At 38.9% G+C, this 17697-nt stretch overlaps 1 protein-coding gene across 1 annotated transcript in view; it reads right to left on the reverse strand.

Moving 5' to 3' along the window:
* cdh13 (cadherin 13, H-cadherin (heart)) overlaps window positions 1-17697 on the reverse strand; it is a 279497-nt gene that overhangs the window by 185876 nt on the left and 75924 nt on the right. Inside the window, exon 2 of the mRNA XM_046394809.1 lies at window positions 12035-12155. Within this exon, the coding sequence (XP_046250765.1) occupies window positions 12035-12155 (121 nt within the window). The remainder of the gene's footprint in view (window positions 1-12034; window positions 12156-17697) is intronic.

A 17697-nucleotide genomic window follows, 5' to 3' on the forward strand; every position in this document is an offset into this window, starting at 1 on the left:
GTTTTACATGTTTATGTGCATTTTTATTTTTAGTTTTATGTTCACAGTGTTTTCTCTATTTATGTAGGACCATGTAGCATCCCAAAGGAACACTGTTTCATTTCTCTGTGTACTACACATACATGGTTGTAATGACAATAAAAATTCCTTGACCTCGAGATGTTGAGCATTAATTGTATATTTTCACAAGTGTGAGCACAGTAGATAGAATGTTTCACATGAGACAGCTTATTTGTGGTGCAGGAGGAGGAGAGAGAACAAGACAGGGATGGAAGAAGGGATGAAGATTGGAGAGATATTAGTTTGTCATGGGAATACTTTTTTGATAGGCTATGTCCTTCCTCTATGGTTTTTATCAAATACCAAAATGACACAAGACAACTGGTTTTACATTATCTTTGATTAATCATGGAAAATCATGGTAAAAATGTTTTAACTGCTTGGTGTAATAACGACAGTCACACCATTAACCAAAATGTTTTACTGCACGCACTGTGGATGTGTGTGGGAAAAAAAAAAAAAAAAACTCAAAAAGATGTCACAAGTCTTCACTTTTTGAGTGAGATCATTAAGCACTTAATTTTAGGTTGGGTTTGACCCAAAGATAGAGCATGAAAATGTCAAATAAACTAGACAGCAGGTCCAATTCTGAATGACATATGTATTCTCTCTCTGTGAAAATAGAAAAGATACACATTGGCTGGGTGCCCGTTTGTGCTCTTATCATGAAGGAACAGGTATTCTAAAATAACCCCAAACAGCTGCCTATGTGTTGTCACTAAAATGGAACTTGCCTTATAATTAGATTAATATTTTTTTAGTATGCAGAACTAAAATATACAAGGAGTGCACAGAGAGAGGGCTATAAAATAATGAGGTGCAGACACTTAATAACTAAATGTTGTTTTCGTGACAGTGACAGAAAATGAAATGTGTGTCTCTTTTGATGGATGCCCTCTGTAGCTGCTACTGAAAAAAACAATGTTTATAGTCTGTAAACACAACTCCAAAGGGAAGACACAACCACACACAACCACATACGCACCCCAAGTTTTACAATTGCAAATTCACACCCTAACACCCGCTCTCAGTACCTGCAGCAGACCATGTAAATATAATATAGAACAAGAGCATGATTAGTGCCAATGATAAAAGGACATCTCTGAAATAAAATCAGTTTCATAAACCTTTGAGTTAAGTATACAGAATAATCACCTAACCTTCAGAATGTATTAGACAAGTGAGCTCATCAAACTTATCTCATCAAACTTCATCTTAGTTCACCAGAATAAACAAAACATCTATCTAAAAGATAAATAGTATTAATATACATAAAACAACTCACTATAATATTTATAGTGAGTTGTTTTTTTTTTTTATCTCAAGGGTGTTAATTTGATAACCCTTATGCTGAGCAGGTTGTTCTAATTAACAGAAATTGACCCACAAAATTTATATATTGACAATTACAAAGAATTTCTTACCGTATCTGACATCTACTTCTATAAGCTACTCTATAAACTACTTCTATAAGCATGTTACATAAGCAGTATAAAGTATAATTATTTGCCAAATGCCTTGGAACTAAAAACATAACGGAAATCAATGCACTGCATGTACTGTATAATGTAGCCATTATACACTACAAAGTAAGGTCTTTTCATCCTTTAAAGAAAAAAAAAAACTATTGCAGTCTTTGCTTGGGCTCATAGAAACAGAATCATATCTGCAGGGTTTTCAAATGTCACACCAGGAAGGTTCTATTGACGTAGTATCCAGTTGTTTGAACTCAGTGAAGCTATTTGGACAAATTGATCTCCTGAGTGCATTTATAAAAGTATCCAGAAAACCAGAGCTTAGTTTCCAAGAGATCAGTGCAAAGGTTATTCCCTCCAAGAGAAGACCATGCGGTCCTACAATGACCGCATCTGATTTTGGTCAGTTCAGACTAACAGTTTTAAGAGACGGAACAGCATTCACTTTAAAGAGAATACTGTACAGTTCTGCAGCAGCATCTCTTCACTCAACTCTAAACATGAATCCAAGGAATGCCAGGCGTGTCCAAGAAACTGTCAGGACTAGTGACTCTTGTGGTTTTCTCTCTTTTGTATTTGAAAATGGAAAAAGAGAAACATGCTGTAAGACACAAGACATGGTCAGGTACGCTCCACAATGGGGCTAAAATAATGTGGATTGGAAAACCCTGCAAACACTTATGGAATTCAAGCCAGTCAGACTCCAGTAGTGCAAAGCTACATGACAGTAGGCAAGAATGGACAAAACAAAAACGACAAAAAATAAATTGAAAGCGAACACCAGAAAAAACTTGGTTGAGTCAGAGGTGTTTACAGTACATCGCTGAAATCGCCATCTTATGCAAAGAGAATTTGGTTCAATTTGTTTAAAAAGGGTCAGCTATTTGACTGCTTTATCAAGTAATCTGAGCATCAAATCAGAACTGTGAAAAGAATCAGGACATAAAGAAGAGGCTGTTTTCATCAACACATCAGCAGATCCATAAAGAAAAGAGGTAGGTCATAAAATTCACCATGCACCCCTGATGGATACAACTGGATGTTCACTCCGCTGGTAGCCAAGCAGCTGATTAACAAGCCACTGATTCATGAAAGAAGTCACTGGTGCAAATCCAACGTGTTCTCGCTCCCATCTCTCAAATACAGCAGTTTGGTAAATTACTCAAAAAGCTTCAAACTATGCTTACCATCTCTAGCATCAGTTTTGAACTTGTAGGGCTCCATGGTAGAGTTAGCAATAATAAATAATGCTGTTAGACTTTCAAAATGAAGCTTGCTGACAAACATTTCACATTTCACAGACTTTTGGACTGTTGTTAACAATGTGAAACTGTTGCAGACTTCAGGCACGAAAACTACTTGATTCGGCTGAGTAAAATATCAAGTAAATTATAGGATATAAGGTACTCTATATAGACAGAAGTATTAGGACATCTGACCATTACACCAACACAGACTTTAATGACATTGTATTCTAAATACACAGACCTTAATGGAGTTGATCTCCCCCTTTGCAGCTCTAATAGCTTCCACTCTTCTGTGAAGGCTTTCCACAACATTTTGGAGTGTTGCTGTGTGACCTTTTGCCCATTCATGCAGTAGAGCATTTGTGAGGTAAGACACTGATGTTGGACAAAAGGGCCTGACTCTGAGGTCAGGACTCTGTGCAGGCCAGTCAAGTTGGGTACAGTTATGCTGGAATAGAAAAGGGCCTTCCCCAAACTGTTGCTACAAAGTTGGAAGCATAGCATTGTCCAAAATGTCTTGGAAGCATTAAGATTCCCCTTCACTGAAAGTAAGGGGTCAAGCCCCAACCCTGAAAAACAGCCAAATACTATATCTGAATTCACTAATAGAGATTTGCCCATGTAGTGTACATTACTTACTTTAAGTTACTTATGCAGTGTAACATCTGGGCACACATGGGAGACCAGTCTCCCGGAAATTATGAAAGAAGGGTACCAATGGCACCATACTCAGAAGTGGAGGGCTACTAACCAGGCTGCTGTATTTGACACAGTGGGATTGAGAACAGGCTGAGAAAATAGCTAATACAAGTTTGATATTCAAATTTCTGTCTGAGCTACAGCAACACTGCATTTTCTGATGCATTTTCTCATATCACCAAAAATGTTTTCAACGTAATGGTGTGCATAGTGATGGCTGTTACAACCTTTGTATTCACAATATAGCGTACATCCACAGTCCACACTGTCATTCCTAAACTTTAATTCACACTTGTGAAGTCCAGTCCTATCCAAACTTATTTCTGTTAGTCTCGCTCATTTTCAGTTGTTTTGGTTCCACAAAGACAGTTCAGCATAGTTTAAGCTCTGTTGTTACTATGGCAGGCTAACTGTCAGGCTAAACACTGACCCCCAACAGAAAGCCACAATTTAATCACTGACAGACTGTCATAGTATTTGACTTTATTAACCACATTCAGCCCAAAATAAGTTTATAAAAATCAACTTGAATAAATAATAAATTAAACAAATTATACGATGATAAAGACATAGACCTACACGTGTAATTATATGGGATGTGATATCAAACATTTAGGCTTATGCAACCTAAAATTAAATATTCAAATTTATGCATATGCTATCTAAACCCATATGTCTGTATCTTCTGTTCCTCGTCTTCATGCTTATAGCCTGTAGCCATACTCACCCTTCTGAATGATATTTCTAGATTTAAAAAGTACACACACAGTATTCTTGTATAAGATATTTTAATAACCTACAGGTTTTTCTTCTCTTATTGTTTGAATATACTGGGCTTTATTTTAGATGCAATAACTAAAGAATGAGACAAGAAAGGAAAGACGTGTGACAAAGAACCACAGGTTGGAAACGAACCACCATCACTGCTGAGGATTCAGCCCCACAGTACTTGTGACACAGGCCCCACAAGGTACCCAATACTCCTCAGTGGTTGATCAGTCTCTCTTTCTTTATGGTAGTTGTATTCCCTTTTCTTTAGTCACTAGAAATTTTAGTTAGATGTTTGAATTCGTCATGTGTTAGTAATATTAAGCTCTCTCTTTACCACTGCTGTTGGACATGGTGGATGGATTTGATCTGTGTTTGACATCTATGGCTGCTTATCTTGACTACCTCAACCTATCTCATATTATTTAGATTGCATGAGCTTAAATTGAACTTCATGGAATCATTTTAGCTCCAACTGATTTATTAGGTTCATTTAAGTCAGGCATTGGACTTTGATCCTCATTTTTCTTAGTGCTTTTTTTGAAAAGGAAGTATTATTAGCAGCAAATCCACAAGAGGTTCCTCAGCAGGTTCCCAGCTGTTGCAAACTGCTCCGATTGACTGCCGTCTCTCTTATTTAAGGCAATCACTCTCTTGCAGAATCAAGATGTGTCAACGTCTGGTCAGACTAATGTAATATTAATTTTGGCACTTCATATCTGCTTGCCAAAATGTGTTCCCTAAAGTCCTTCAAAGCTGCAATTAAAAACATCATGTTACTAATTGATGAACACCCTCTTCATGAACAGCCTGTGTTGAATTAAACATGTGGTGGTTATTTTCCCTTCTAGAAGTGCTGTGAATAATGTTTGTGAGACCTACAAGCAGACATGCTGCAATTTGCATCTGAAATGTAAATTTCTTTGCTGTTAAGTAGGTTGAACGGAGATGATACAAGAGTATAGGAAGGAAGCAAGAGTGATCGTCTTCAGGGGTGGAAGGCAGAAAGAAACAGAAACCGTGAGAGAGAGAACAAACGAGACAGCGAAAGAGAGATAGCATATCAAATGATTGCCAATTGCACCATGATTGCAGATGAGGTCTTGGCACTGCTGTCCCTGTGCTCCTGATGCCCTGTGATTGCAGCGTGTACAGGAGGCCTCTCGAGGATGCTGATGCCAATTTGTGTGCCAGTGGATCTCGATGCCAGTTCACAGCCGGCAGCCGATGTGCTAACAGAAATGTAAGCTACCCATCTGAATGTCACACAAGATGAAAACTAATAGTGTTAATATAATTGAATAAAACACCTAAATACCTAAAACGTAAGATGATGTGGTGCCTTCCTGTCATCACTGCATCCTTATTTTTTGTCCCTGATGAGAGATTTTCTTTGAAAAAGTGGTTATTATGAATATTTCTCTATTCACAAAGGATAAAATCACGCGTGATGTATATGTGAAAGGTGTCACTTATAGCAGCGAACTCACAGATAGATAACAGTAATTACTGCCCCACTCTGCAGTTCTCCCCAGCTCTACGGAGACATCAGACAGCATGAACGTCTTTCAAACTCATTATTTCTATTTTCCGGGTTTTGAATCACTCTCTTTGCCTGTCTTGCAAATACTAAAGCCGTAATTCCACCTTACTTCTTAGAACTTGTTTTAACCACATTAAAACAGCAGAAAGAAAACATTTTTTTAAAATTCATTGTTGTTTATTAAAATTTTCTTTTCATACTAGCTCATCTGCATTTCCTCAGCATTATTATTTTATCTTTCATATTTACATTGCATGCATTTTTCAGGATATTTTTTGTGTTTTGAGTTATCTCATAGTTGTTATTAAATATTAGTTCATAAATTCTTCAGAACAGTATTACTATAAATCATGAATTAAAAACTCATACAGCGGCCCACATTTGAAGTGGTTGTTTGTTATTCTGGTCAGAAATTCTCTTGGCATTTTCTTTTGTCACTGATGATTTTCAATCTGGATTTGCTGCCATTTCAGCTTCACATTCCACTCTCCTGTCCTCTCCTCTATCATTCACTCTCTTCTCCTCAGAATCTGCAGCCTCCAATCATAAGCTGGCCCATATAAGGTCAACTGTAAGTCTACCAGGGCTCCTGGGGTTTTTTTCATTATCTTTGTCCACTCCCGAATCACATTATCACCCATTACAAACTAAATACCATGTCCATGGTACACAAATTGTAATGTTAAGATTAAAAAACAAACGGTATGTAAAAACACCCTCCTGCACATTAATGACACACACACACACACACACACACACACACACCACCTACTAGTAATGGCCTTTCCTGTAATTATAGTCATTTGTCAAAAGCACACCTTGATTTATGGCCAAATTAAAAATACACCAGAAAAGAAGCTGCAGGTCCTGGTGACTCTGGCTACAGAGGGTGATTAATGCTGCGTCATTATAGGCATGAGAGTGACATGATCAGGATATGCACCCTGCCATGCAGTGAGAAGCAAGGGAGAACATCAATCCATGTACCCACACTCAGTAGGTGGATACTTGGGATGGCAGTGAGTGGGGTTTTGGTGGGTTGAGGGGAGTTTAGGGCAGGTTTCATTTCCAAAAGTAGGGCAACAATGTGTAGGACAGAGCTGTTCTTAACTCACTAAACAGTAAAGCTAGATTTATAGCCCTACTCCATCTCCATACAGGGAATCTCCCTTATAATTCTTGTTTTGCTTTAGTTTATGCAAATAACCTAAAATAAAAATACATTTGACTATGGGCCTGAAACATAGACACACAATGGCATTTAAAAAGCAACACCTGTGAACAGATGGGTAATATATGCTAACTGGTAAATATAATGCCTGTATTGCTGTTCCATACTGGGAAACATCCGATTGTTGTTTGTCAAAGTAAGAGTTTTGAAATAATGAGGTGAGGTTCGTGCTGGTTGATCAACAATATGCAGGGAGTAGTGGGCTGAATTGTGAGAAAAAAGCATGTGACTTCCACGAGTAACAAATACATTTGAAAGAAGTGTAACTGAGGAAGTAAGCGACCTTTAAAGTAGCGAATAAATCAAAAGGCTTATCTTTCACATGTAGTGTGATGGAGTGTTCCATGAAAGATGAATGGGAAAAAAAAGTAATAACAAACACTTTCCCTCAACAACATTATTATGTGCTCTGAGCAGGAAGGACAGAAACTTTATGACCTAAATTTAGAAAGCAGAGCCGAGTAGGAGAGAAGCAAAAATAAAACAGATGAGAGAGCTGTTCTATTTGTCCAATTTATACACAACTACTCGGCAATATCAGAATTCAAGTACTTTTAAATTGCCTTGATGATAAAGGCAGAGGGAACACAAGTGAGAAACAAGAACTGTGCCAACACGGAGGTCTTTTGGAGCTCAATGCAGCTAATGTGCCTCGGGCCTTGTGCCAGCCAGGAGAGCTCCAAGTCCACACACTGCTACCAAACATGAAGTGGGAGTCTTAACTTTGGCAATGTCAAGCCCAGGGAGGACCTCCTCCTTCAGGTTCATTTTTTTATGAGTCAAATCTTAAGGAATGCTTAACTAAGGGATGTGAGTGATGCGATATAGAATGCTAAAGGCAACCATATTTGGTGGTTGGATCGTCGAAAAGCCTTACAGAGCCATGGACTTGTTCTGCAGGCTACAGATAAGGTGACGCTACTTCTTCTCCAGTTTTTTTATTAGCTAACAGCATGGTATGCCCCATAGCCTCCCAGTACAGCATACCATCAAAAAAATGCATTTCCACCTCCGGTTTGCATAAATTAACAGATTGTAATATCATCTTCTGATGGCCTCCTGCAAAAAGGCATACAAGAAATAATGATACCTCATATTATCAGCAATGCTGGAACACAGTTGCAGCATTACTGATATAATGACGTACCATTGCTTCTTATAACCTGTCTTGTTGGTGATAGAAAACCGCATCAACTTTACTGCCACCTCTGAGAAGGCAACAGCAAGGCAAGATACAAACAGCTTGCAAAACTAAGGTGAGCTATAACACCATCTCAAAATCAATAAGTCTCATTGCTGTATTTCTCCACATAGTGGCAGAAGCCATCGAGAGAAAGAGCAAATAAAAGTAACTTTTCAGAACTGAGAACCTAATTTATCCTTCAATAAATGTCAGTCACTACCTTCTCTGTGTAATGCACCTCGACCTTGTGTAAATGATGTTTGGTATGTAGAAAACTCTAAAAGAAATATTCCACTTATTTGGAAACTGTATGAAGTTGAAGGTCACATTCAAACTCCTCCTACAATAATGGTGCTGTTCTTAGCTTTGTTAGCTTTGAGAAATAGCTTTGTTTTTGTTTTTGATAAATTAAAGACATTTCCATTTTATTCATTATTAAGAAGACATTCCTCAACATTTGGTCAATAATAAATAAATCTGCTTCTTAGTAAAAAGTGACCATATTTGCAGCCTTTTCTCTTAAGCCTTTTTAATTTTGAAATTAATTTCTGATATATTCACAATAGTTTTTAGAATGGTTTTACAGCTCATACAAACATTCTAAATAAAGCAGAAATTAATTTAAAATGAAAAAGACTTTTGCTAAGGAGTTGCATTTATTCAAGTGTGAGAGAAATACAATGTGAGGCTATTTGTGCATGTTCAATGATCATGCTCCTTTTGCACTTTCAACTGTGCTTTGGTTTACACACGTAATGTCTGAAGCATGGAGTCTTCTTTGGCCAGAAGTGAGAAGGAGAGACATGTTCTCAACTGACCCACCCTTTTCCATTTCCTTATACATTTCGATTTTCACGTGCATCAATTTTTCATGAAAGCAATGACAGACTGAGTAAAATGAGAAGGAGAGGTGGAGCAAAACCAAAAACCAGAGAGGAAATCTGCAGGAGTGGTGATAGCATGACAAATCAGTAGCACCAAGAAACAGGAGAGACAAACAGGAGAGGGAATGTTTGTGCACTGAGTGCGTGCGTTTGTTTCTTGGATATTGCCATTAGCCGAGATGGATGTCCTTGAACCCAGGTCTGCGCCAACAGGTATCTCTGGCTAACAGACCGCCCCTCTACTGGTAATTACACAGAGAGGTCTACAGCAGGTGGCACAAGGCTGAGCAGAATTTACATAAATCTGCATGTGTCACTGGGCCTGGCTACAGCCTCTGGCACTCTTTATGAATCATGCTCACACTCAGCAGACAATTTGCTCAAAATTAACAAAATGGATGGTAGGAAGGTTTTTTTCAAAAAGTATCAATTGTCTCCATGCATATTGGTGAATGCATGTGAATAATCTGTGGTAAAAAAATGTCTTTCCCTTTAATTTTTCCTTTGAAATCTTGCACACATGCATTGTACACTATGCACAAAAACAGACACACTGAAGTACAGACATATTGTTATTTCACTATAATCACCCTTGCACTTGCAACTGATTAATCTGCATTACAGAGCTGACATAAGTGTAGATATTAGTAATCATGTGCCTTATTTGCTTCCTTTTCTTTCATAAGTTGTTTTGATCATGGTCTTGCTTTTGAGCATGCTGTTCAGCCTCAGTACCTGCTGAGGCACTGTGTTTTGTGCAAGCGCTTTGAGACATTAAGAGACACTTAAAATGATCAAAAACCATATAGTATTGCTTTTGTGTACAGCATGCACACAGACCTCCTCCTGTGTGTCTTCTTTTTTAGAATTCACTATAAACACACACAAATATCCATAATTATGTTGGTACTCTGAGTAGAAGTGAATGCGTGTGAGCGCTGGCATGCCTATGTTTCTGTCCATAACCTGTGAGCAGTGGGAACCCCCATGGCGAGAGGTGTTTCTGCTGACAGGAGCATATGCAAGGTAATAGAATCACAGTGTCGTCCCAGAGCAGAGCACTAAAGCAGAACTGAGTTCTGTCTCCTACTACATGCACCACTGAACCTCCAGATGACAAAATGTCTTACTGGCTGACCAAATGAAACACAGTAAGGCCAAAAAAGAAGAAAAGGAAGGCTGAAGGAGAAAATGCTCACATTTGTCATATTTTGTCTTCAAGGTCGGAAAGTATGTATTTTCAGATGGGAAAGCTGTCAGTGAAGTGTCATTTTAAAAAAAAAGAAAAAAAAAACTTGAGCTGTATAAGAACAGCTCTACAAGGACTGCATGACACTTCAGCCATAAAAGAGTAAAATGTGTTTCTCCTGAGTATGGATGGAGCACATAAGGTACATGTCTCTGAAGCAGGTAATGAAATTCTACCAATGTAGCCTCATAATGTGGAGAGCAACGCAGTGGGATGATGAAATAAAGACGGCAATGAAAACAAGTTCAACAATAAATGGTAGACAACACTAGCAAACTATAAATTATTCCCATTTTAATTTACATATAGTACATATTTCCATTGTATTTCATCATATTGTACGAATAAAAAAAAATTATTTGCAAAAAGCAAATAAATTATTGGGCAAATGAATTAGTGAAAACTTCCTCAGCTTTAGAGGTGTAACGATTCTCCAAATCCACAGTTCAGTTCAGACCTTAGCTGTTTTTGGGGGGGGGGGGGGTTTGGGTGGTTTGGGAGGATTATTATCAAGAAATACTAAAGAACACTGTGAAGTCAGATAAACTTCATAAATCTTTCTTAAAACCAGTCTAGATAAAAAGTTGCAGTTGCAGGAGATGGTCTGTGGGTATTTCTTATCGCAGCTTTGGTCTTGGTGTCCGAATCTCTACACCTCTACTCAGCTTTGTCATAAAACTACCACTAGCTGACTGCATCTTGTCCATCTCTGTGCAGTGATGTGCTGGCAGCCATAACTCACAACCCCAGAGAAGCAGACTTCTATAGCCAGCAGACATTATTGCTGATCTCTTTGGAGACGAAGTGGAGCTGTGCAGGTAGGCATTGCTGGAGGGTCCCAGAGGAGCAGGCAGGACCGATAAGTTGTGGAAGTAAAATGGAGTTGAGAGCTGAGAGTCTGTGGGGAATCTGACTGACCACTGCAGTAACAAAAGGGTGATGAGGCTGCTTCCCGACCGGCTGAGAAATAGAACTGAGTCACGACCGCTCTGCAGTGAACCCAGTGACCTTCCTCAATTCCTGCTCAAATGTTTAATGTTTTTATTGCAAACCTGCTGAGATTACATTCATGAATAAAAAAGAAAAAAGTAGAACTCGGAGGCTGTCGAGGACTGAGTTATCTGGGAGGCTAAGTCGACTTGCATGGTAACTGTTGTTCTGGGACTGCACAATAGTCGCAAGGCGCAGATACATGCATATGAGCATACAGAACACACACACATTTAAATGAACAGCCCAAAGCAGCTTCAGGGGAGGAACAAAAGAAGAAATAAAAGACTTTTGTAAATATCATCCAATCAAAGAGAATAATTCATTTGCAGACACAAATTATGCTGTTGTTGTTGTTGTTACAGTTCTATCTTCTGTCTGTAACAAGAATTCACATGAATTCTAATGAATGCAACGAACAAAACAACCTGTGCACACACACACACACACACACACACACACCGTCACCTTGACCAGGAGGGTAGCTAGCTTTGCTCTTACCAGCTCCCCTGTATATGCTGCTATTCAAATCCTTAGTAGCCAAGCATGCAGAGTGAGGGTTTATACGTGTACATGTGTCTGCACTCCCACATGCAGGCTTCTGTTTTTGAATGGCAAATTTCACGAGAGAGAAAAAGAACAACAGAACAACAGCAGAAAAAGTTAAAATTTTAATATGTAAGTGTGTTGTCAATTTTTACTGACCTTGTAGAAGTGCCTGGCCTTTCTGGAAAGGTCCACCGTACGCCACCTGGTAGTGTTTGACCTGGAAGCCAGGTACACAGCCCTCATGGCCTCCATCCTCTTGGCTACCCACACGGGCAACCTGCAACACGGAACAAAGGACAGGTCAGAAAAAATAAACATGGTTTGTGTGGAGATAAACCTGACAGGCACAGGCAGGAGAACATAATAACTAAATAAACATATTTGCCTTTTAAAGACCTAATCCGTGTTAATCCTAAATAAACAACATCAGGCCTGGGCAGACACAGAAACATGCAGTGACAAATAAAAATCAATACTTCCACTAGTTAAAAAGTTTCTGAACTATTATCCACAGTCAGCCTTCATTTCTGCAAGAGATTTCGTGCCCGGTGGCAGACAGAGTTGCATAGTGATGGCAAGCTATATAAGGAACAATCTAAGTGTTCATAGTGTCATTATTCAAAAAACATGACACGGTGCAATCAACATTTACTTCATAATTATACATGGCGATGATGATGCATGATGATAACACAAAAACTTGTCTGTTGCCACTTAATAAATGACTTCATTTAAGGTTTGATCGAAATAGAATGCATTCAGTGGCTTCTCTTTTTCCTTTTAAGATTGTGAAGGGAAGGTCAAGATGTAATGTAGTTGTTATTTAGAATTCAAATTACAACAGACAAAAAAACTCTGCAAACATTCTTTCTCTTGACTTTTCATTGACCTATTTTCTCTGCACACATTTATTCAATTTAAAAATTATGCAAGAATAAAAAGCTCTTTAACCCTTCTTTTGAAAAGTACCTTCTTTTTAAGGATGGGTGTTCCCATGGAAACAGACTTTAAAGTACAGGTCCTAAACTAATTCTGAGACCAAACATAACCCTCTGCATGACAGATACACAACTGGGCAAAAATAACAATTCTGGCTGTTTGTAGCTATGTGATGCATTAATTCAAAGATATGTGCCTCATGCTGTTTCTTTCCGATTGTTGTTTTTATTTACCATTCCACATTGTATTATTTTCAACAGTTACCCATTTACGAAAGTAGCTGCATTTTTGACTTAAGTCTGTTTAATTTGCATAAAACTCATTGAAGAATTGACTCAGGTCATTCCTGTGGGAACTCACTTGCAGATTTATAGGGCTTTCTTCCATATCTGAAGTTAAAGGCTGGACTAGCAAGGACAGGATGATTGCATGCTTAGCAGTAAATTCTCAAAATAATTTAAAATACATTGCATTTTTTCAGATGTAAAGCTTACACAGTTTCCACAAATTTCAGGCTGCAAAAAAACACAACATATGTTACAGTTCCTTGTTAAAACATGAGGCATTAAGACAGCATGTCAATGATGTGATAGCATTACCACTAAGAGCTACAAAGCTTATGTAAACCCCCATAACTCAACATATGCCCAACCGTCAAAGTCACGCCTGAGGTATAAACACGACGCCTGGGTCCTGCAGCGAGCAGGGCCTTACTTTTAAAGTTTTATAGACGGAATGACACTGTTTTGTCTCTGTTGCACGCTGTCCTAAGGTTGACCTCCCACTGAAAAACTGGACCTCTTTTGCCGCCAGTCAGAGCAATATGGTAGTCAGTGCCACTTAAAGTTAAGCAGTGAAACAAATTTGAAAGATAAATTGTTGTTTTACATCCAGTATGCCTCAGATCTCAGTAGACATGACCCTTGTGATTACCTGCCAGTATTGGGTGATGTAATGATAAATATGCTTCTGAAGAGAGCATTCACCATGGGGAGAAGCTTCACTCATGATATCAGAGGACAGGGGTCAAGAAATAAGCAACCCCTCTCACACAATTTAAAACCAGAACTACTTTAAAAGTAGTTTAAAAGAATTACGTGTGTTGCAAAAACTGACAGATATGCTGCACATGTAGCAGTTCTGAAACAGAGAAGTTTGGTTTAAGCACACCCAACCAATCCAAATGCCCTCTGGGCACTAACATTTCTCTGGTGATTGTGGAAAATGTCATGTTATTATGTGCAAATACATTTTGAAGAACAGAACATTTAAGAACACATGGAAATTCATTGCACTTTGCAAATATTCAAAAGATGACCTGGGAAATTGCTGGATGACAGTGTATGTGCTCTACTTAGATACACCACGTAGTATGGCATACGTGATATGCATCTGCCAAACTGAGCCATCTGGCACCTGTGTCAACCACCTACTCATGCTTTCATGTCTTGACCCCTCCTCCAGTAACTTCCTCAGAGATAACTACCATACTTTGACAAGAAAAATAATCATGTGTCTGCCACAGAGTTATATTACATACTGTATATGATGATAGATGATTAAATCTTCCCCTAATCTTTGATACAGAAATAATGCAAGTGAAGTGATGTTGAGGCATTATTCACTGAAAAAAATTGTAGTGAAAGGGCCTGAAGAAATATTTCCATCCACACAAGAGGAAATAACATTTCAAGGACTATTATAAAGATCAATAAACTGTAGGTTTCAGCAAGCACATACAGTACCAAGTGTTTCTCATGTTGGAGCACAAGAGAAAAAATTTGCTTAGGACTGTCATCTTTGTGCTGTTGCAATACAAGACAAAGGGTACTACACTGGAGGGAAACCTTTCTAACGCTCATTGAGTGAGTACCATTAAAGATATACTTAGAAATAGGTTAACTATATAACTAAATTACCATTTATAAAAAGAAATAATAATGAGTTATGGCAATGCTACTTAATTTTATTTGGAAATAATGGAACATTTAACATTTCCGTTAATGGCAAAAAATTTCAGTTAAAGATAACCTGAAATATTTCATTGACAGTTAAATGAGACATCATGAAAGCTACAAGGCTTTCACAGAGCAGCATCAAGGCTGTCTATGGAGATCTGTCTGCATGATGAACAAGCTTTGGCAGAAGTTCAGCCATAGAGGTCATTACATGTAATGTCCCTGCAAAGTAATCACTACACCCAGGAGACTTAGTGCTTTTCCTGCAGGTGTCAAAATGGTAATTCAATTCTATCGCAAGGCTTCCTGACAAGGTGGGATACAATGCTTGTTGGTCCATAAACTCAATCATGTTGACTAAAGGGCCAGAGGCCTGTCAGCATAGCAAGGGTACTTGGGACGCACATGCAAGTAAAGTAAGAGAAATTACCATATGCACACACATATACATGCACAGTGATATGTGCACATTAGCAAGTGGACATCTGCAAGCACACCACACACTATACACATCCCTTGGTGGGATTTAATAACATGAACACCTATTTTAATGTCCATTAAGGGGGAAACATTTCAGTCTACCCCCAGTGACTCACAGTAGGACAGCAAAAGCATTAAGGCAATGCAATGCTAATGACAATGTTGTTAGCAAAGGAGACTATTATTGTGGGCAATATTTTCCATCAGGAAACCATTTAAGAATGTAGTAGACCTGTGAAGGTTATACAGTTCAAGACTAGTGGAATGAATTCAGGTATTTTACAATGTGCATCTTTTTACTGCTCTGCTAAATCTCTTTCACACCAGAGGAATTAATTAAAAATATAATCTCAAAGGTTGGAGAGACTCTTTGTGTGGACATTATTTTACAGATGGGGACTGTGAGAAGGTGAGCACCCTCCTTCTCACTGTCTCCCACGAGGGACGCGTTTTGATAACGTGGCCTGCGAGGCAGCGTCGGACAATTAAAATCAAAAAGACTTTTCGGACTTTGTGGCGCATGTATACGCATGTATGTGCGCACACACATACACACACTCGCAAGCACACGGAGAAATGGACTCTGTCGTCAGTTTATATATGTTTTAAATGCTTGGTGACATGTTTGGTGTGGCGTACGCCATGGACGCTTCGGCGCTCAAAGTTCAGCCCGCTGCGTCGCTCACCTTCCACAACCACAACTCACCCGTGTCAGTTTTCTCCCCGGTTTAGCATCCAGGCGTGTGGTGAGGTACCCACTACTCGTCCACCTCTTCATTTCAGTTTGTAAAGACTCTGGTTTGTCATACACTCACAGTCACCTGTACTCCCGGTCCGGCTCCACTGCTCCTCTGCGGAAGCGCGCGCCGCTGCAGGGGCGGACTTTATTGGGCACAGGGCAAGGGGGCACGGCCCATTGCACTCAGGGGGTTTTTATTTTCTTATGGTGTTGGCTATGTGGTGTTTGTGTAAAATTATTGTATGGTGTGTAAATATTTGGTGTGTGGATGAATTAACTTATGCATTATTTATTTGTTGTATTTATTTATTATGATTAGCGTATTGTATGGACCATTATGTTTATTGGTAGTCCCCTCCATAATGGTTTGGACCGTTTGGGCTCAACAAGCAGCCCTATTTAAAGGAGCCTCATTTTGCACTTGTTGTTCCTTGGGAGAACTACTATGTGCTGTTGTGAGAGTTTGTTATTGGTGAGTAGTTCCTGCATTATTCCTGCCTTTTGTCTGCCTGTGAAAACCTTGTGTTCCGGGAGAATAAAAGGGCTTTTCCTGGCACCTGACGCTTTGCTGCCTCCTATTTTCAACCTCTTCTGCCTGAATCCGGTCTTGCCGAGATCCCGTTATTCGGGGAGACCACTCTGGTCCCTCACAGGGACCCTTGTGTACAGGCATGTTTCTGTGTACTTGTTGTGCTTTCATGACTGAACCATATGCAACACACATGAAAGAATCTGATTCATGCGTGTGAATAATCTCTTCAGCTATTCAATGTTCAGTGAGATTTAAGTTATCTGCAAACAGGGATTAGGCCGCAATGACTACAAACATTCGGATCTTTTTTTAGTGAACAAATATGAGCATAGGCATCATCCCCACAGGGCCTGATTGAGAGTTTGACTTTTAAAATTGTCTGTGATGAACATCTGAAAAAATGTTTGCCTTTTACATTGTGATACGGTAGCCATATTCTGACCTCAGTGACTATTGAGTGATTATTACAGTGATTATTCAAACACAGCCTTATATAAAGTTTACTATGTGAAGATTTAGACAACACTAACTTAAATGGACACCACATAAATAAGTTTGCATGTAGACATTATGAACTTATTTTTGGAGCTATCCTCAATTGGATATTTGAGGACACTTCAGCCCCATGACCTGGACCCGGATAAGCGGAAGAAGACGAGACATGACAGTGTTGGTGAGGTTAACACTTGGTTGTCACAGAATCTCAAATCTACCATTGTTTAGTGCTTCAGATGACTAAATATGTACATATTTGTTTTTTGTGAACTCTAGCTACTTTACAATCTTTCTATCCCTCTCCTGGCAGCACAGATACCCCTGCCTGGGAATGACCTAAATCAAAATAAAGCAATATTCTATTTAAATACAGATTGCACAGAAAGAAAGACATGACAAATGGAGGGCGCCATAAAGGAAGGAGAACAAGGCATGGGTGCTTGATTGGTTTCATATGGATCAGTTTGCATGGGGGAGAAATAAATACAGCTATCTATTGACAGCCACTTGGAGAGCAGGTCTTTAGGTTTATGTTAGCTCTCTAAGTTCAGCCAAGGAATGCTCAGTCACAGGAAAAGATCTATGCATCGACCTCCAGCATTTAGATCACGCTGTCCCGCTAAGATCCATTTCCTGCAACAAAGTGAAAAGTGAAACAAAGAAATGTCGCAGTTAT

Source organism: Scatophagus argus, chromosome 7 (genome assembly GCF_020382885.2).
Source record: "Scatophagus argus isolate fScaArg1 chromosome 7, fScaArg1.pri, whole genome shotgun sequence".
Taxonomy (NCBI): domain Eukaryota; kingdom Metazoa; phylum Chordata; class Actinopteri; family Scatophagidae; genus Scatophagus; species Scatophagus argus.